The 21,471-nt window shown below is 43.2% G+C and overlaps 1 protein-coding gene across 12 annotated transcripts in view; it reads left to right on the forward strand.

Annotated features, from left to right (window-relative positions):
* MCF2L (MCF.2 cell line derived transforming sequence like) overlaps positions 1 to 21,471 on the forward strand; it is a 240,237-nt gene that overhangs the window by 166,347 nt on the left and 52,419 nt on the right. For 11 of the 12 annotated variants that reach the window (XM_068268077.1, XM_068268074.1, XM_068268068.1 and 8 more), the window contains 11 exons: positions 1,197 to 1,316; positions 3,645 to 3,761; positions 6,794 to 6,943; positions 7,284 to 7,408; positions 7,592 to 7,706; positions 15,478 to 15,597; positions 15,742 to 15,933; positions 18,875 to 19,066; positions 19,158 to 19,317; positions 20,106 to 20,182; positions 20,264 to 20,331. In XM_068268077.1, coding sequence (XP_068124178.1) covers positions 1,197 to 1,316; positions 3,645 to 3,761; positions 6,794 to 6,943; positions 7,284 to 7,408; positions 7,592 to 7,706; positions 15,478 to 15,597; positions 15,742 to 15,933; positions 18,875 to 19,066; positions 19,158 to 19,317; positions 20,106 to 20,182; positions 20,264 to 20,331 — 1,436 coding nt within the window. The remainder of the gene's footprint in view (positions 1 to 1,196; positions 1,317 to 3,644; positions 3,762 to 6,793; positions 6,944 to 7,283; positions 7,409 to 7,591; positions 7,707 to 15,477; positions 15,598 to 15,741; positions 15,934 to 18,874; positions 19,067 to 19,157; positions 19,318 to 20,105; positions 20,183 to 20,263; positions 20,332 to 21,471) is intronic. The other variant, XM_068268070.1, reaches the window with a different exon arrangement.

Below are 21,471 nucleotides of genomic sequence, written 5' to 3' on the forward strand. Positions count from 1 at the left end.
GGGGGTGGGGGCGCAGCCGCGGGGGAGAGCGGGCATAGCCCCGTAACTCACCTTCCAGGATCCCCCGCGGGCTCTTTCTACTTCCTCTTCCAGGTGTCCCTAACGTTGGTAACAGCTCCCCCTGTGATGACGTAACTGCATGTCATCACAGGGGGCGCTGGTACTAGTGTGAGAGACGCCCGGGAGAGGAAGTAGAAAGAGGCTGCGGGAATGCCAGAAGGTGAGTCATTGCGCTATGCCCGCACTCCCCCGCTGCTTTGCCTAAAGCTAGCCAACCTATACTAGAGGCAACTATATTGCCTACCTATACTGGAGGCACCTACCCTAGCTAACCTATACTGGGGGCAACCATACTGGCTACCTATACTGGCAGCACCTAGCTAGCTTACCTATACTGGGGAAATAATACTGGCTAATTATACTTGAGGCACTTACCTGGCTAACCTATACTGGGGCAACTATAATAGCTACCTATACTAGAGGCAACTACCTGGCTAACCTATACTGGGTAACCTAGCCTGATGTGTGAGGGGCCCCAAAATTTCTGATGACGTCCCTGCTGATATCAATGTACAAAAATGGAGAACCAAAACGGTAACCAACAGATTACAGTACATCTAGAAAGCATAGTAACTCTCCGGCATAGTGAGAACCCAAGCTTTATCTGCCTGCAGCAGCAGGAGGAGGAGGAGGTGGGTTGGGTAGGTGATCAGATTTGTGCTGGTCAGTGAGATCTGCTGGGAACCATCCACTCTTCTGGCTGCTGCTAAATTCCTGAATGAATCCTGGGTCACATGAATGACCTTACCAAAGCGTATTTCTCTGGAAGAGCTGCATCAAATATGAAAATGAGTAATGGCATAGTCTTCATTTCATGTTGCTTATTAGGAGGGTGAACTAAGGATTAGATGGTAAATCGGCCCAGGTCAAAACTTTCTTTATTGTACTTCTTGTACTACTTTTTGTTTTTTGTATAGCATCTTATTGCAGCCCCCTAAGTGCATTACTGTATTGCTTTTTCATTATGCTATTAGATCTTGGAAATCCATAACTACCGGTAACAATGTAGGTTCCTTACATGTGTGAAAATGAGCTGACCGTACTTTCTTTTGTGTTTGAGGAATGGTATAAAAAATAAAGTAGCCATGTCTGTGTGGGTAACAACTGTCTGTTTGTGTCGATTGTGTACCCTGTAGGCGTCATTCCCAGGAAACCTGCAGCTTGTCATTGTCCTGCGGCCCTCAGCATTCCTCCATCGCGCCCTGTCAGATATTGCATTGAAATTAAACAAAGATGACTTTAAAATGAAGGTACCAGTAAGTACACTTTACAGTCACTGCAAAAAATGGAAAACTTTTTTTTTTGGGGGGGGGGGGGGGGGGGTAGGGTTAAACTATGAAGCAGCAGTAGGTAGAAATGGGACCGAGTAAATAACTATAATAATAACTATGTAATTCTATATACTGTAATTCCTTTTTAAAAAAATGTATTCTTGCATATTGATCACAACGGCTTGGAAATCGCGTCACTTTACTCATGCTTGTAGGCCTTACCAGTTACTTACTGGCTCCTTGATCCTTGCAATGGGAATGTCCCCCTTCTATGTTCTTGTCCTGCTCTTGCTTCCTGTAGTGCTCTGGAGGGGCTTTTGCTGCTTTCTTCACAATACATTTACATTGGAATGCCAAGGATTGTAAAAGCACCACTGCACAGCCAAAATATTTTTTTTTTCCACTGATGTGTCACTTAATTTACACAAGTAACTGTGTCTTCTGATCATTACTTTCAGAACTTGATTTACTAAGGTTGAAAAGTAGTGGAGAACCGATAGCATTTTTCTGCTCCACACTCCTCCCACTCCTGCATGCACTGCACATTATCCCTCCTCCTCAGCAACAGAACACATTGCTTGTCTAACAGCTAGTGATGCGTCTTTATAGCAGACCTGAACTGTCACCCAAGCGATCAAGTACCAATCCCCACCAATGTCAGTCCTCATACATGTGCTTATGTTTGGACTGCTACGTGATGGCTGAGGGAAAAAAAGCTAGAAAACCACCTATAGTTATTTTAGGTTTTACCTAAAACAACTTTTGCCATCTTGATAAAAAAAAGTATGTGAACCTTTTTCACAACTAACACCAGACAATGGCTTCAATACATGAACCATTACCGCATGCAGGAATGCAGAAACAGATGATTTTACAGAGCTTTTAGTAAAACGTCAATTAACAGCCACATGGCAAGCAGAAATTACCGAGCAGTGAGGTAAATTACTGACTTGTGCGGTAAATACCTCAACTCATGTCAGTAAATGTAAATTCATAAGGATTAGAGCATGCATAAAGCCAAATAACATGTTCAGTAATTACCTTCAGCTCTGATGTGTCAGAAGCCATGTTCAGGATGCGATAGCACATGACTGACAGAAGCAGAAAGCCAATAGGAACAGCTTCTCACTCCTGCAAGTCCCTCCAATAGTCTAAATATGTTCTCAGGAGGTTCAAGTCCCCCCCCCCCCCCCCTCCAGGCAGCAGAGGAGAGAGCAGGCACAAAATATATTTCCCCTGCAGCCCTTCAGATGTCAACCCTTTAGGTTCCTGTTTGAAGATGCGGAGGAGCAAGTGCTGACATGTTTGATGTTTCTTGGAAGTTCGTCTAAACTGTGGCCATTAAAGGAAATGTTAAGAAAGACTAATGGACATATTCAGAGGGAATAGAACAAACCCTTACATCTAAAGGGATGTCTGGGTCGCCTTTTACTATTGTAATGCAATCAGTGGACAGCATGCAACAAAACAGAGACAACTCAACGCTGTTCTACTGTTCCGGAACAGGTTTTTGTGAATTGAAGCCCATTTTTTCAGTAAATTACCGAACTTTGACCACACCCGTGAAAATCTGATGAATTAGCAAAAAAGTCTTAAATACTGAATGCATTTTTTTTTACCAACCTGTTATTTTTGTGTACATGTGTGTGTTTTTATCAAATAACCCTTAAAGGGAATCTGAAGTGAAAATAAACTTGATAATGAATTTTATGTGTAGTACAACTAAGAAATAGAACATTAAAAGCAAAGATAAGAGTCTCATATTGTCAGTACAGGAAGAGTTAAGAAACTTCAGTTGTTATCTTTGCAAAAGAGCTTCTCTGAGCTCTCTAACAGCACTGTTTTCTGAAGCACTTCTACATCAAACAGTGAAAGATAACTTCAGATAAGGTTTTACTGCCGGGAATTTCAAAGCATCATTAGCTCTTCTCTGTTTCTTAGTTTAAAATACAGAGTGCAGTTTGTAAACTGCAAATATTAGAAAATGATGCAATGTTATGAAAAAAAAAGCTATATAACTGAAAATCAAAATTAGACTTTTCTTTGCTACTAATGTTCTATTAATACAATTCATTATATTGTATTTTATTTTTTCACTTCGGTGTCACTTTTCAGGGCAACATTTTAGTGACTGATGTTTGCATGTTTTGTCTTTCTTTTTTTTGTTAGCATGCAGCAACTAGATAGCTTTACCTCGATGTAGTAGTTTTGCTTTTTAGCAGCACTAATGTAGCAGGATGTGTACCTGGTTCTGATCAGGAGAGAGGATGCTTTATAAATCCTATATTTGTGTTTTCATTCCTTCTTGAACAGATCATAATGCTGAATTCAGCAGCAGAATTACAGAATTACATTGACAAGACGCAGCTTACTAGGGACCTAGGCGGCACACTGGACTATTGTCATACAAACTGGCTTTTACATCGCACGGTACGAATTTATATTCCTGTATTACCTGACTGTGTATTCATATGTGGCACGGAATGGCATAGAATGGACAGCTTTCTTTCGGTATGCATTGTGTGCTTTAAATGGCGTGAGGCTAGGTTCACACGCTGCTCCCGCTGTGTTCCACTCCTTTGTAATTTGCAAGTGGTTGTTGCTGGTTCACACTTGGCGCTTTTTCAGCGCTTTTCTGATTGCCGGCGATCAGCAAAGCACTGCTCCTAATGTATCCCTCTGGATACATTCACACTGCGATTTTGATCATTTGTAAAAATGGTGCATGCAACGTCTTTGGGGCGATTGCGCTGTGATTCTCGTTCTAATAAACGGGAATCGTGGGATTTTGCCTGCCAAATGGCAGTCACGGACCGAACGTGATCGGGGGGCAAGCTGCGGGCAAGCGCTGAGTATGATATAAATGTTATTGTATGACAGCGCTCCTCTTCTTGAGTCCTTATACCTAGAAAAGATGAACACATCTAGACATAGTGCATTACTGTTAATTATCAACTGTTCCTTTATATAACACCCATCAAGTGCCAATCTTGTGTTCACTCGTGCTCCAGTGCATAAACTCCACCAATCTCAAAGCAAGATATGAGCTCACCAGATATATGCCACCTCACAAACCAGGTGGGTCTAGCGTGTAAGATATTCCACTGCAATCAAGCGTTTTCAATTTTCAAACAGGTAATTTAATCCAATTTCCTCAATAAAACAATGAAAAACACATAGCATAAAATCCTTTAAAAAAGAGAGAAATTCCTGCGCTATAGTGCGCACTCACGTAATCCTCATTGGGTTCTAGGCATGTAAGGTAGGTCAGGCTCCTGTCCCAGTGATGCACCCTTAGTCACGGCGTCCCGCTTTCCATAGAGTTGGCCTCACTGCGAACTCAGATGTGCCCGGCCACTGCTCGTTCTACTTCCTGCTTCCTGTGACGTCAGACGCTCCCCGCACCGCCTTACGCGTTTCGTCCCCTAGGACTCATCAGAGGCTGACGTCACAGGAGCGCCCGACGTCTCTTATCCCCAAACCAATGTGAATGCGCATGTCACTTCGTAATCAATTTCCGCGCTTGCGCAATGAAGTCCGTAATCACTCCACTGTTTTTACGTATATCCGTATACTTCCCCACTGGGCATGCTTATTATCTCCCAGTCTGTAACCCGACTCGGACACCGCAAAACGCTAGCCTAATTTATGTATAGGATGATTAATCCTGGTTCTCCTGCCCTCTACTGGTTGATGGGCTAATTGCGGTTTGTACAGTTTAACATTGCTAAAATTTAAAATTAAAATTAAAATACATGCACCCATACTGCTTCTTAAATAAAATTTCTTGAGAAGAATTTTTCTTAGTTTTAAAACATTGCACTCTCCTAGAACAACGGATTTCACTTTATATATACAATTGAAATATCTATTTTCACCCTATTTTTTCTGGATTCTCGTTTTTTCCCAGTATTAACCATCCAACTGCCGATCGTTCAAGGGTGCATCAAAGTGCACTGAGTACCCACTTGATCATCGCTAGATCCATCCAACATATCCATTATCTGTCTGCCTATCATGCTTCATATTACATTCCATACACATCTCTATGTGGGTGTCCCTTAGTGGCCCCCATTTACATACTCCATTCCACTATATGGGGGGAGAATTTTGTGGCCCCTACTATACACTCAAAACCCTGCGTGTTCCCACCCCTATGTGGTCCTCAACCATATATTGACCCCAAAAATTATATACTACTTGGCCCTTGGTTCCCATGTGAATTCGGGCCACATAATTCTCAACTTCCACACTCAACTGTCTGTAATTATTGTGCCCCAATGCTGGCCTCTGTCATCATACCAGGGGGGGGGTTCCTAATAGCCGTGCCAGGTATTATGGGGCCCCCTGTGCCCTTATCTGGGATTATCCCCTATGTGTCCCCTTTATTTATATTAGATGGAGGGGGATTGTATTGTCCACATAAAGGAAAAGGGCTCATAGGAACCCCAGCTTGACATACATAGTTTCCCTTCTTTGTTGACTAACAGCCATCCTTTCAGATAGTGCTTATCTTAGTATTCCCAACAGGCAACAGGTGGACTTTTGATAGCGAATACTCTACAGTATTGATTTAAAGGAACAGGTTGAACAAGTGGGCGCAGTTTGCATATAACATAAGCGCTGAGTATGAACTAGCCCTAAATGGCTCCTATTCTTAACATAGGATCCGTTTACACATCCGCTGTATCAGAGCGTTTTTGGCCCAGTATGAGCAGGCCCATGCTATATAAGGGTGCGTTTTCCATAGATTCGTTAACTTAGTAAGATGTGTTTAGGAGACATCTTTGAAACTGAACAATTTAAATAAACTTAACAGTGACATAAAAAAAATCAGCTGCCAATTGTTTTCTATTCCTGTCTACTTTATTCATGCCCCTTTTATAGTATATAATATAATTCCGTGGCAGTGATGCTCAGCTGGCAGCTTTCCCAGCATGCACTTTTCTTGTCACTTGTATTTTAACCCTTCACTCACCAGTTTTTGAAATCATTGTGTGGTTTGGGTTGTGGGGAGAAACCAAAGTACCTGGAAGAAACCCATGCACAAACGGAGAAAACATACAAACTCCATATTACTATAAACTAGGCAAAATGTACAACCACAACTGCAAAGCTATTTATGCAGAAGTTGAACAATACTTGAACATAAGACAAATTCCTATTCCTCTGAGGATGCCTAGCAACTTCATTGATTGGTCCATTTCAAGCTGTTCATTTGCATAACATTTGCATTTGTTTAGAATGATTATCATCTCATTAACCATTCCTTATTGTAACTGAGTAAAGTTCATATGACCTACAGATCATACAGGCAGACTTGAACAGCAAAATATTGTTGTAATAAACGTCATACATGCGAAAATGCATTCATAACAAGAACATGTGAAAGCATGTGGTTTCTAGTCACAATGTCATGGTCAGGCCCTCATGTAATTACTGTAACACTCTTTGTATTCTAGGCTATAGAAAACTTTGCCCTAATGGTGAAACAGACAGCACAGGCGCTGCAGTCCTTTGGAACGGAGTTGGCTGAGACAGAGTTGCCAAATGATGTGTCTACCACCAGTGCCCTTATAGCTGTGCATACAGAGAAGAAAGACAAGATGAAGGTGAGAATCCACAGCTTTGGCTTGTCCACCATACCGGTGTCTACAAGGCTGTGTCAGGTCACAGGCATCAGCAATACCATGGAAGAGTGCATTCATATAAATAGTAATGGGAGATCCTGATGAGCCTGTGATGGTTGAGGTAAAACAGCATAAACAGTGTCACTTCTCACAAGTCCTATAAAAAAGGGAAATCCTTCCGATGCTCTGCAGACTAGATCTACTTTTCTGTTACGTTTTCAGTCAGCCACACAAGGATTAACATTCGTTTCTTACATTGTGGATACAGCGTCAGGCTTTATATTCTGTATTCTACCAGTTATCTCTTTTTTTGGTTTAATAGGATGATCTGAGACTGGCTTTGAATCAGGGTAGCGACATCTTGGAGCAGATCAAGCAGCCTGTGAAAGAAGACCCAGAATATAGGATGAACCAAGACCAGCTAGACAACCAGTCCACTGTAGAAAGGTGAGAGCATCCGGGCAAGGAGGACCTGTCTATAGTTACACATTAGAAGAAATCAGGTTAGAAGATTTAGGACAATGAACACTGTGTGGTCTGATCGGTCTTGTTGTCCTATCAAATTCAAATAACCTTCCTTTATGCCTGGCTCTCATGATGCTTACTAAACGATCTTTGTTTTTTTTGTAGGCTTATTATACAGCTTCATGAAACAGAAACCGCTTTTGATGAATTTTGGTCTAAACACCAACTGAAGCTTGAACAGTGTTTGCAACTTCGCCATTTTGAGCTGAAATTCCGAGAGGTGATGTTTGTAATGCGAATATCTGTTGGGCAGGGCGGAATGTCCTAATCGGTCACTGGGGTGCTTTGTGTGTTATCTGTGCTGCGTCTGTTCAGCTTCTCAATTTTTATAGTTCTGTGTATTATTTACAGCTCTATTTAATGTGTCCTTACTATGCAAGTACAGAGAAAAAGTAATACTTAAAAAAAAAAATCGAACATGGGAAGTAGTTTTTGCATATTTAGAAAGGACTACATTTGATATGTTGTTTTAAAGGACAACTAAAGTGAGAGGGATGTGGTAGCTGCCATATTTATTTACTTTTAAACAATATCAGTTGCCTGGCAGCCCTGCTGATCTATTTGACTGCAGTAGTGTCTAAATTACACCATAAAACAAGCATGCAGCTTGTTTCAGATCTGACAATAGTGTTAGACACATCTGATCTGTTGCATGCTTGTTCAGGGTCTATGGCTTAAAGTATTAGAGGCAGAGGATCTGCAGAACAGCCAGGCAACTGGTATTGTTTAAAGGTAAATAACTAAGGCAGCCTCCATATCCCTCTTCCTTCAGTTGTCCTTTCAGTTGCATATAGGCACCAAAGAACAATCATACATTAAATACATGCCCATTGGTTCTTTGAAATGTATATGTTGGAGTATGAATGTTATATAGACAACGTTTAATATGACTGGAACAAACTGCATATTCTAATCGGCGGTGGCTGGAAATGCTTGAAGGGATACTGTAGGGGGTCGGGGGAAAATGAGTTGAACTTCTCCGGGGCTTCTAATGGTCCCCCGCAGGCATCCTGTGCCCGCGCAGCCACTTACCGATGCTCCAGCTCCGCCTCCGGTTCACTTCTGGAGTTTCAGACTTTAAAGTCTGAAATCTACTGCGCCTGCGTTGCCGTGTCCTCACTCCCGCTGATGTCACCAGGAGCGTACTGCTGAGGCTCAGTATGGTCTGCGACTGCGCAGTATACTCCTGGTGAGATCAGTGGGAGCGAGAACACGGCAACGCAGGCGCAGTGGTTTTCAGACTTTAAAGTCTGAAATCCCAGAAGTGAACCAGAGGCGGGGCCAGAGCATTGGTGAGTGGCTGCGCGGACACAGGATGTCTGTGGGGGACCATTGGAAGCCTCGGGTAAGTTCAACTCATTTTTCCCCGACCCCCCCTACAGTATCCCTTTAAATCCAAGTATCAAGCACCAAATAGCACTTCACTTCTAGAATCCAGTTTAGGTTTCCCAATACGCTCAGGTTTAACCATTCTTAAAGTAATATTTCAAAGTAGCAGTTTTCTTTAATTGGTGCTATAAATGTTTCCAGTTAGGCTTTTGTTTTGCATTAAAGTGACACTCTAGCTAAAAATGTTTTTTGGGGTTTTGGATGTGGCATTAAACGATTGGAACCATTTCCAGGCTTTTGTTACTGCCCGTGACCTCATTGTGTTGAAGAGGAAATCTTTCAACAGGAGGGAAAAATTTCATCTGTGGATATTTATCCCCAACTCCTGTTTGGCAACTACAGAACTACAGTAATATTTGTGTATTTACTCACTTCCTCTGCTGTTGCCAACAGTCAGACAGAACAGGGAGTGAAAGAGGATATCCTGAATGGGGACACAACGACAATAAAAACCATTTCTGCACTATAACTGAAAATCTGAGTGTTACTTGTAAGTGTTGGCGCATGTAACTGAGGTTAAAGTGTTTAAAACTGAGGTCCTGATCAGTAATTCAGTGTACAAGTTGTCCCCAATTTAGTAATGACCAGCTGATTCGCACAGCCTGAAACTGTGAAATGTGATTCTTGGGAAAAAGTGGAAATTTTTTTTCCCTAAAAAGACCTTGTAGTTAGAGATGGCCCGAATGGTTCCGGGCGAATTTCCGGGGTTTGCGATCGCGTAGAACCGCAAACTTTTCCGGAAGTTCGGTTCGCCCCTATAGTGCATCATGAGGTTCAACTTTGACCCTCTACATCACAACCAATCAGGCTACACTCCCTCCTGGAGCCACCCCCTCCCTTATAAAAGGCAGGCAGCGTCAGGCTTTTCACTCACTCCTGTGCCTGCATTAATTAGAGAAGGGAAAGCTGCTGCAGACTCTCATAGGGAAAGCTAAGTTAGGCTAAGTTCACTTCAGTGCACCCACCTACCTACGTAAACGCACGCAGTGGCACTGTGCCTGTCCGGTACCTGTCTGTGTGTGACAGGTGCACATTGTAATACCCATCACTGCATACACCTACCTGTTGTTCACTTCATTGCACCCACCTACCTACATAAACGCATGCAGTGTCACTGTGCCTGTCCGGTACCTGTCTGTGTGTGACAGGTGCACATTTGTAATACCCATCACTGCATATACCTACCTGTTGTGTTCAGTGCACCCACCTACCTACGTGAGTGCACGCAGTGTGATATACCACTCCGTGCATACCTGTTAACTGCACCTGTGTGACTGCACATTGCATTACTCAAGTCAGTGAATACCTTTCACTTCATCTCCCCTGATATGGACAAAACAGGTAGAGGCAGACCCAGAGGTAGGCACCAGCTTGAGATCGGCAATGTGGTGTGTGACAACGGCAGCAATCTCCTTTCCGCTTTGAATTTGGGAAAGCTGACATGTACCATGCATGGCACATGTGCTGAATCTAGTCATTCAAAGATTTGTGTCAAAGTACCCAGGCTTAGAGAACGTCCTGAAGCAGGCTTGGAAGTTGTGTGGGCATTTCAGGTGGTCTTACACGGCCATGGCATGCTTTGCGGACATTCAGCGGAGAAACAACTTGCCGGGTAGACACTTGATATGCGATAGCCCGACTCGCTGGAATTCGACCCTGGTCATGTTCTCTCGTCTGCTAGAACAGGAGAAAGCTGTCACCCAGTACCTGTACAATTACAGTAAAAGGACACAGGGAGATGGGGATGTTCTGGCCCGACAACTGGACACTGATGCAAAATGCATGCAGGCTCATGCGGCCGTTTGAGGAGGTGACCAACCTGGTGAGTTGCAGTGAAGGCACCATCAGCGACTTGATTCTGAGCGCTTACTTCCTGGAGCGTGCCGTGCGTAGAGTGGTGGATCAAGCTGTTGAGGAGCATGAACAGGAATAGTTACGGGAGGAACAGTTGTGGGCGCAATTTTCATCAGAACAAGATGTTTCCTCAACACCTGAGGCAGCACAGAGGGGGGAGGAGGAGGAAGAGTCGTGTTGGGAAGAGGAGTCAGACTCGGATGATGAGGAAGGTGTTTCTTTGGAGGAGGAGGCGGTGGCAGAAGAACTGCAGCAGGCGTCGCGGGGGCTTGTGCTGCTTGACGTTCCCGTGGTATTGTTCATGGCTGGGGGGAGGAGTAGGACTTACCTGACGTCACTGAGGAAGAGCAAGAGGAGTTGGATAGTACGTCTGGATCCAACTTTGTGTAGATGGCGTCTTTAATGCTGTCCAGCCTGTTGAGGGACCCCCGTATAAAAAAACTCAAGGGGAATGAGCTGTACTGGGTGGCCACGCTACTAGACCCTCGGTAAAGGCACAATGTGGCGGACATGTTACCAACTCACCAGAAGGCAGAAAGGATGCAGCACATGCAGAACAAGCTGACAAGTATGCTTTACAATGCGTTTAAGGGTGATGTCACAGCACAACGCAATAAAGGTACCACTGCCAGTAATCCTTCTCCCATGTCTACGCAGGCAAGGACAGAACACTTCAGCGATCTCATGGTGATGTCAGACATGCGGACATTCAGTCCAATGCCTCGCCTTAGCACTTCCAGATCCACCCTCCACCAACGCCTGGACCGGCAGGTAGCCAACTACCTGGCCTTAAGTGTGGAAGTAGACATTGTGAGCAGCAATGAACCCTTGGACTACTGGGTGCGCAGGCTTGACCTGTAGCCAGAGCTGTTTCAATTTGCCATCCAACTTCTGTCTTGCCCTGCCTCAAGCGTCCTATCAGAAAGGACCTTAAGCACAGCTGGAGGCATTGTCAATGAGAAGAGAAGTCGCTCCCAACACAGCACCTCTGCCCGCAGGCACACTTGACTGCCTTATCCGCCACCACCAACAGGGTCCAGGACTCCAGGTGGATTTCTGAATTTTGCCACTATACTAGTTTTTCTGGTGCGTGTACCTGCCTGCCTAATTTTTCTGGCTGCACTGCAGCTGCAACAACAAAACAAAAGGCATGTACATGTGCCAATTCCCCTTCGTGATCATTACCTTGCCGCTGTGAAGGGGCTTGCGTATCACAATGAAGCAATGACCGCCGGCTATATGAGTGTCTCGGGGGAGGTGGCACACCCAAGATAATAAGGTCGTTGCTTCATTGTGGACAGACTAAATTTGATCAGCTGGACGGTCAATGTTGTTCTATCATTGAGCTACCACAGCCCGGCGACCATATGGGCTTGAAAACCGCCACGGCCTGCACTCTCGCCATGGTGCGCACCAGTCCAGCACGGCCATCACTACACAGCCAGCTGTTTGTGGTGCATTACACAGTGAGTTTGGTGTGTCAGTGTGAAGCAGTACTCTAATTACACTCCCTGATTGATGTATACACATGCAAGATGTTTTAAAGCACTTTAGGCCTGCAATTTAGCATTCAATGTGATTTCTGCCCTTAAAACGCTGCTTTGCGTCCAATCCAGATTTTTCCCCGGGACTTTTGGTGTCTATCCCACTCTGCCATGCCCCCCTCCAGGTGTTAGACCCCTTGAAACATCTTTTCCATCACTTTTGTGGCCAGCATAAATGTTTCTAGTTTTCAAAGTTCGTCTCCCCATTGAAGTCTATTGCGTGAACCGAAAATCGGAGGTTCAGGCCATCTCTACTTGTAGTTTTTGAGAAAATCCATTTTCAAAAATTCAAAGAAAAAATGTTTTTTACACTGATAAAATTACACTTTGCTGCAGTACACGGAGGGCACGGGGGACAGAGATGACACATTGGGGGGCATAGAGAAGGCACAGAGGATAGAGATCAGGGTCATGTCCATTCATTACAGGCACTGTGATTGGTTTGGGGAAGCCTTGCTTCCCTTCCCCAATCGCCAATGCGGAAATTCGGTCAGGTCATTTTTGCTTTAACCATTAAATACAGTAAAAATACTAATACAAAACACTATAAGACTGGTCCGATGTCATTTGAATGCATATTTACACCTCACTGAAGCTAACTGATATCATTGCCAATTGCTGGACAAACAAAGGAGAGAACATTATCTGCTTTCCAACTGGATACAGCAGAATATTTTCCACCATGTTTACACAGTTAATTACACTTCCAGCGCAATCTGATAATGCTGGCCAGCATCTGCAAGTTTATAAATTAGTCACAATCCTATTGTTTCAGCTGTTAATTTTATGATCTGTTGAATGCTTTAGAACATAGATGAAATTTGAATGTAATCCCACTTAAAATAAATGTGATGCAAGTACAGTGGGTTGCAAAAGTATTCGGCCCCCTTGAAGTTTTCCACATTTTGTCACATTACTGCCACAAACATGCATCAATTTTATTGGCATTCCACGTGAAAGACCAATACAAAGTGTTGTACACGTGAGAAGTAGAACGAAAATCATACATGATTCCAAACATTTTTTTACAGATAGGTAACTGCAAAGTGGGGTGTGCATAATTATTCGGCCCCCTTGAGTCAATACTTTGTAGAACCACCTTTTGCTGCAATTACAGCTGCCAGTCTTTTAGGGTATGTCTCTACCAGCTTTGCACATCTAGAGACTGAAATCCTTGCCCATTCTTTGCAAAACAGCTCCAGCTCAGTCAGATTAGATGGACAGCGTTTGTGAACAGCAGTTTTTTAGATCTTGCCACAGATTCTCAATTGGATTTAGATCTGGACTTTGACTGGGCCATTCTAACACATAGATATGTTTTGTTTTAAACCATTCCATTGCTGCCCTGGCTTTATGTTTAGGGTCATTGTCCTGCTGGAAGGTGAACCTCCACCCCAGTCTCAAGTCTTTTGCAGTCTCCAAGAGGTTTTCTTCCAAGTTTGCCCTGTATTTGGCTCCATCCATCTTCCCATCAACTCTGACCAGCTTCCCTGTCCCTGCTGAAGAGATGCACCCCCAAGCATGATGCTGCCACCACCATATTTGACAGTCTGGATGGTGTGTTCAGAGTGATGTGCAGTGTTAGTTTTCCGCCACACATAGAGTTTTGCATTTTGGCCAAAAAGTTCCCTTTTGGTCTCATCTGACCAGAGCACCTTCTTCCACATGGTTGCTTTGTCCCCCACATGGCTTGTGGCAAACTGCAAACGAGACTTCTTATGCTTTCTGTTAACAATGCCTTTCTTCTTGCCACTCTTCCATAAAGGCCAACATTGTACAGTGCATGACTAATAGTTGTCCTATGGACAGAGTCTCCCACCTGAGCTGTAGATCTTTGCAGCTTATCCAGAGTCACCATCAGCCTCTTGACTGTATTTCTGATCAGCGCTCTCCTTGTTCGGCCTGTGAGTTTAGGTTAATGGCCTTGTCTTGGTAGGTTTACAGCTGTGCCATACTCCTTCCATTTCTGAATGATCGCTTGAACAGTGCTCCGTGGGATGTTCAAGGCTCCGTGGGATGTTCAATCTTTTTGTAGCCTAAGCCTGCTTTAAATTTCTCAATAACTTGATCCCTGACCTGTCTTGTGTGTTCTTTGGACTTCACGGGGTTTTTGCTCCCAATATTCTCTTAGACAACCTCTGAGGCCCTCACAGAGCAGCTGTATTTGTACTGACATTAGATTACACACCGGTGCACTCTATTTAGTCATTAGCACTTATCAGGCAATGTCTGTAGGCAACTGACTGCACTCAGATCAAAGGGGGCCGAATAATTATGCACACACCACTTTTTATTATTATTATTTATTGTATTTATAAAGCGCCAACATATTACGCAGCGCTGGACAATAAATATATACAATGATACAAGGATGACCGACATATGGTTATACACATAGAACAAAGCTATACAGGCAAATTGTACAAAATACATGATCATGCAATATGGGCTGGTTAGGTAGGCCCAGTAATACAAGTACAGACTGTCATAGGACAGGAGCACATGATACTGTAAATTACACTAGGGAGTGGAGGACCCTGCCAGAGGCTTACAATCTAAAGGGAGGGGTGGAAACACTAGGTGGGGCTGTTAAATATTCCTTAGAGAGTTACTGTGTGGTAGGAGGTGGGTAGGCCATCATAAAGAGGTGGGTTTTAAGGGCTTGCTTGAATGTGTTGAAAGAGGGAGCAAGTCTGATGGGTGGTGGAAGGGCATTCCAGAGGCTGGGGGCAGCTCTTGAGAAATCCTGCAGGCGGGCATGGGAATGTGAAATGCGAGGGGTGATGAGGCGAAGGTCGTTGGAGGAACGGAGGGGGCGACCTGGTGTATACCTGTGAACAAACTCAGAGATGTAGGTAGGGCAGGTTTTGTGCACAGATTTATACGCCATGCAATAACTTTGCAGTTATTTATTTGTAAAAAATGTTTGGAATTATGTATGATTTTTGTTCCACTTCTCACGTGTACACCACTTTGTGTTGGTCTTTCATGAGGAATTCCAATAAAATTGATTCATGTTTGTGGCAGTATTATGACAAAATGTGGAAAACTTCAAGGGGGCTGAATACTTTTGCAACCCACTGTATATTGTATCATTCTTTATGGTGCCATTTTTAGATATTTTAGCAAATGTGCTGAAGTTAGAAGTATATGAACAATTAACAGTGGAGCATCTATAACTGAAATGCATTTTTACCGATTTAGATCAAAGCTGCACTTGACAGCATCTCCGAGAGGTCGGCCTCATTCAGAGATGTGGGGAACAGCTGCTCACACGTGGAGCACATCCTGAAGGATCTCTGCACCTTTGAAGAAAAATCTCAGGTCAGTGCGTCCTTTCACCCTGTTCTTCTGTACTTCACTCCTATAGATTTTAATTTGGAACAATAAAATGTTGCAGTGCTTGTCTTAAATTTCTTCATATCGGTTGCTTCTGAAAACCTTAAAAGCCAATATTCCCCTCTGTAGGAAGTGATACAGTCTGCACAAGCTTTAGCAAGAGAAGGCGATCATCTTATCCTAAGTAATCACTATGCAGTGGACTCCATTCTTCCAAAATGCAATGAGTTCCATCAGCTATGTGGCATCATAAGCAGTCAGATCCAAGAGAGGAGGGAGCATCTACACAGGTCTTTAGAACTCCATCGACGCCTGGAGAAGGTTGGTGATATTGGCTATAACTAATACTATAACTATATATGTGCAGTAAGTAATGATTATATTTTGGTAAGAGTTGTGTGTGAATGGCAACAACCTCTTGTGTGCGTCATTTTCTGTATATTTTATCATATTATTGCATTGCATGAAATGTTGTACTAATATTACACAAAGCAGTTTGGGCTGGTACACAGACCATGAAAGATGTCTAAAAAATACACACTTGTTAAAAGGGTGTGTTGCGATTACTGGAGGACATGTTTCAAGCTGATTTGTTTCACAGTGGAGCACTGAACAAGTATAAATCATCTGCTCTGGGGTTTTTGCTGAGTTCTCACTTTTTGCTGCAGTAGCTTAGCAATAGCAGACATGCAAAGTAGAGTTTTCCTCCACTGTTCACCTAGGTAAGCATAGCTAATACAGTATATAGAATTGGAAGAGGTATACAATGTTGCAGTTACGGAGGTTAGTGCTCGGGTGCAGCTCATTTTAGGGGTTAGGTTTGGGTTATTGGTAATGTTCGAATTCAGCATAGTGATTTCAGAACACCCGAATACTGCCGAAGAAGACCACACTACAGCATCATTTCAGTACCAAGCAAGTGGACAGGGTCAGGGGGAGTTAAGTCCTTGCGCTTCACGACACAAGTCACTAGACTCTGATACTTCCTACTTCCATACCCAGAACAAGGAAGCATCGTAGTGAAATGAACCATGAAGCGCAAGTAATTGAACTCCCCCTGACTCTGTCTGCTGGCTTGGTACTGAAATGGTGCTGAAGTGTGGTCTTCAGTAGTGTTTTGGGTTTTGCAAATAAAACGTGTTTTGGAAATCGACTCACCGTCCACTGCCTCTTCCTTCTCCACTCACCACTCAGCAGCCCCGCCCCATAGTTGTTCCATTGTATTATGCCCTGTGTCCGAAAATTAATCAGGATTTGGATCCTCAGGTTATACATGAGAAGGAAGATTAGGGTTAGATGTAGGGATAGAGTTAGACTATGTGGAGGGACCTGAATCATGACAGGTCATGCATAGGTATAAGAATTCATAATATCACTTTAGAACTAATTAACCTAATTTCCTTCACTCAGCTGTATGTGACACTTTTGATAAATATCATCCCCTATACTGTAGTTACTTTTTTTAAATAATTTTGCCATATGCTAGTTTGAGTAGTTTACAAGGCATGAACCTGATGCAATTACCATACAAGTTGATGAAAGACTCACAGCCTGAGAGTTTGTTGCTTTGTAATACACACAGTTTACCGGACAATTCAATTGTTAGATTAATGCTTATAATGCCTGTGTGCATTCCAATTTGCCTGGTAGTACTCAAATGATCATTTGGTTTTATCAACCAAATTGCTCAGCCTTTCATGCTGTATTTGCTGAGCTGTCGTTAACACCGAACATCACTTATTGCTTATTTATTATCGCTTACATGTTCAATATATTTTTGAAATTGTTGGCACGCTTTCGCCACCCCAGATTCTTATAATTTGGAGGTTCAGTTCTTAAATAATACCAAACTGCATGGCTAATGACATGGGGGAGGGGAGGCTTTGCAGGAGGGGGGCAGAGAACCCCCGCCCACCTTTTCCAAACCCTTAATTCTTAAAATCTTGTTGAAGATCCTCCCAATGATCTGTATCTGGCAAAGGCATCTTTAAATCTTTCACTTTGGCTCCTCATGGGTCTAGTGATCTCGACCAATCAGAATCCTTCCTGGGGAAGGTTTCTAGTTGAACCCTAATAAGGTTGGTGAAGGGCTTGCCCCTTTTAATTAGTATGTGATTACATAGCAAGGAGTTCATGCAGTTACATAGCATCAAAACCAGGTGGTTTTGTTATATAACTGCATGTACTAATTCTGATTAAAAATAAATTTGGAAATACTCCTAAAAAGGGTTGAGTTCAGTTGGAATCGTTTGATATACATAACATGCATCCACCTTCTCAAATCTCTAATTGAGACATGAGAAAAAAACATCAGGATCATAAATACTTTCAAGAAAATTCCTTCTCGCATGGTTGGGTGAGCTACCGTAATATTTGCCTGGCAACATTGTCGTAACAGAATTGTGCAAACTGTTATTTGCATAAGTTAAGTAATCTCTAGCTCTTAATAACTAATGTTGTAATTTAATTGGGCCCATGATCTTTATTTAACTATTAGCCGACCGTGTCACGCCGATGGGCGTGGCGGCGGCAGCCCCCGGACCGCCTAACGTCAATTGGCGTAAAGTACTGGGGCTCTGTTTTGCAGGAGATTGCAGCATCTCCTGCTTGGTGGGCGGAGCGGAGCTCCGCCTTCAGTCTCCGAGCTGCGTAACCGCTGTCAAATTACACGTAAAGCGCTGCGATCTGCAGCAGCGCTGTACTGGGGACCGCCATGGGACACGGCTGTTTCCCTCCTGAGACACAGAGGTTATCGGCTGTCATAGGCAGAAGCCTATGACAGCTGATCACAGGGATTGGCTGGTGGGGGGAGGGAGGGATGGGGGGTTACAGTATTAAAAAAAAAAAAGCACCCACTTATTTTTATTTTAAAAAAAACACACAAACAAATAAACAATGGGGGGGGGGGGGGGGGGGCGCAATCATATCCCACCAACAGAGAGCTCTGTTGGTGGGGAGAAAAGGGGAGGGGGAATCACTTGTGTGCTCTGTCGAGTGGCCCTGCAGCTTGGCCTTAAAGCCGCAGTGGCCAATTTAATGCAAAATGGCCTGGTCTTTAGGGGGGTTTAACACTGAGGTCCTCAAGTGGTTAATTGAGTACTTGCTGGGTCTTCAACAATGAGGTCAGATGAAGAATGATCTTACCGTTAGAAGGTAGTAGTAATTCTAAAGTAGTGCTCTTGGACCAACTGCTTAGGAAAGATAAATTCCGGTATATTGTGGTGTTTTTCTAATCATCTGCTTACCTTTGTATATTTTTCAGACAATGGAATGGTGCGATGAAGGTATTTTTTTACTGGCTTCTCAACCAGTGGATAAGTTCCAGTCTCAGGATGGGGCAGAATCAGCGCTGATAGAAATAGAAAGGTTCCTTGAAAGTGGCTCGGAGAACTCCATTAAAGACCTGAATAGTGTGCTGACATTGTTTGAATTGATACTCACAGAAGAGCTGCAGGTAGCAAGCCTAGAACACTGTGTATTTTTTTCTGATAGTAATGAGTGCAATTGAAGAGCAGATTTAATAAAAATCACATTTTGACCCCCAGGAGCATGTCCACAAAGTGTTTCAGAAGCAGCAGAGTATGCAAGAGATGTTTGAGAAGAGGAAAGGAAGCCTTAGAAAATTGGCAGCTAAGCAGACCCGCCCGGTGCAGCCTGTAGCTCCCAGACCAGAAGCCTTTTCCAAATCCCCTACTTCCTCTCCAGGTAAAATAGTAACTTCAGGGGTGTAACCAGAACTAATGGGGCCCAAATGCATAACATTTACACCACTCGACCACAGTTTGCGTCAACTCCCGCTATTGCCATACTATTACTAATTTTATATGTACCTCAATGTAATATCTACCTCTCAGCGAGGCAATGGTTTGCTGGCCAACAATACTGTATTTAGCGCATCCATATTCATGCCACTATAATAACTGCCTGAAGAATGCATGCAAATTAGTTAAAGTGACCCAGAGAAAATCACTTTTAAAGATTTTTACTTACCCGGGGCTTCCTCTAGCCTCATAAGTATGGATGCATCCCTCGCCATCCTCCTGCCGTGATCAGCTCCCGGTTTTCGGCTCAGTCGAGCCCAGTCTGACTCAGTGATGTCAGCCAGGGTCTTCTGCACTTACGCAGAAGGTCCACGCATGCGCAGAAGGCCCCCTGCTGACGTCACCAAGCTGAATACTGGAGCTGATCGTGGCTTAACGGAAGCACTCGGGAGGACGGCGAGGGATGCATCTGTGCTTATGGGGCTGGAGGGAGCCCCGGGTAAGTAACAAATCTTTAAAATCTGTCCTCTCTGGTACACTTTAAGGTTATTTAATAGTGTAAAAATGCCTCAAATGGCTCTTGAACAGGAAACTGTTGTCGAGCTGAGCACATCTGTGTTGCAGGGCAAAGGGGCTTTTTGTTTAAGACAAAAATATTTACATATAGTATGTATAGTCGCAGCAATAGGTCAATCTAGAAATCTCTCACAGCAGATTTCTGCCAATGTTTAGGTCTCCAGAGGGCTTCAGAGCACCGAAGTAGTCCTGAAATTGTTCTTCAAAGACGGATGAACTATCGCAAAACAAAGGTACGTAGGATTATTTTCTTTCTGGGTTTCTTGCTGTAATTACACTGATTTCCAATATGTGAACATGTCTTTCTCTTGTAGAGTGAGGTGGATGGTCAGTGCAGGAGTTCCGTTATGGAGGATGAAGAAAATTTGGCTGTATTAAGGAGGTAATTCTCAGATATGGTCCTAGAAAGATCAAAATGATCAAGATCATTAGCAATGAATTATCCTTGTTCAACCAGTAATCATTTTGATTGGATTATCAGGAGTCTGTTACAGAAAGCATAATATCCTGTCTCAAAATGTAGTGGAAAAGCAATTAAATGTTTAACTTTACTGACCTCAAAGCAGGTACTTGAAGAATGCAACTTTACAAAAAGCTCATATAAGAGCAAAGGCAAATTCCCCCCCCCCCCCCCCCAAAAGTCAACTTCATTTAATACTAACCTTTTTTATCATAATTAGTTACTTGTGTAGCAAGTTCAATAACTGCAGCATGTACTGTAGCTACTCAGAATACAGTTTGCCATTTTATTTTTTTTTAATGTAGTGCTGACCAAAATTACACAACATTTTACAACTCACACCTCTAACTGTCCCTCAGAGGGCTTATTATTAATTTTTATTGATATTACACCATTTTCCATGGTGTTGTACAACGTACAGAACAGACAATAGTGGGAACCATTGATTCATACATAGTTCTTACATAATTCGCACACATTCCAATCAAACAACCACCAGAGTTTATAAATAGTTTGTAGGAGAGATGTACAAACATCCAGCTGTATAGGCATTTATTTAATAGAGTAAGTAAAGCAGAAATGAGGAGAAACACTAGAAGGAGGACCCTACCTTTGCAAGCTTACAATCTAAAGGGTAGTGGGACAGAGGCACTAGGTGAGGAGACGGATGTGCTAGTGGATGAGGGAGTGAGCCTTGACATCTGATGCAGAAGGGAACATACTGTATCTCGGAAGAAAGACTATGAAAGACTGTATGCTTACCTGTCTTTTCAGGGTTCAATTTAATCTCCCTTTTGCCCTACAACAGGTTTTTCCAGCATTTTCTCCGACAACAAATGTGGCCACCTTAACCCCCTTTCTCCCCCGTACTGCTCCCCCCAGTATAACAAGACCATAGCAAGTGTGGTCCCCATTTCATCACCATAATGAGCTACTCCCATTCACCCTCTCCTTCATATCAAGTGAGGCCAATAGTGCAGCTGCCTTTTACCTCCCCCTTAACAAATGCAGTACGTTTTAGTTTATATGGCTCTGTAATAATGTTTTTAAATTTTTGATTGT

The sequence above is a fragment of the Hyperolius riggenbachi genome, chromosome 2, assembly GCF_040937935.1.
Source record: "Hyperolius riggenbachi isolate aHypRig1 chromosome 2, aHypRig1.pri, whole genome shotgun sequence".
Lineage (NCBI taxonomy): Eukaryota > Metazoa > Chordata > Amphibia > Anura > Hyperoliidae > Hyperolius > Hyperolius riggenbachi.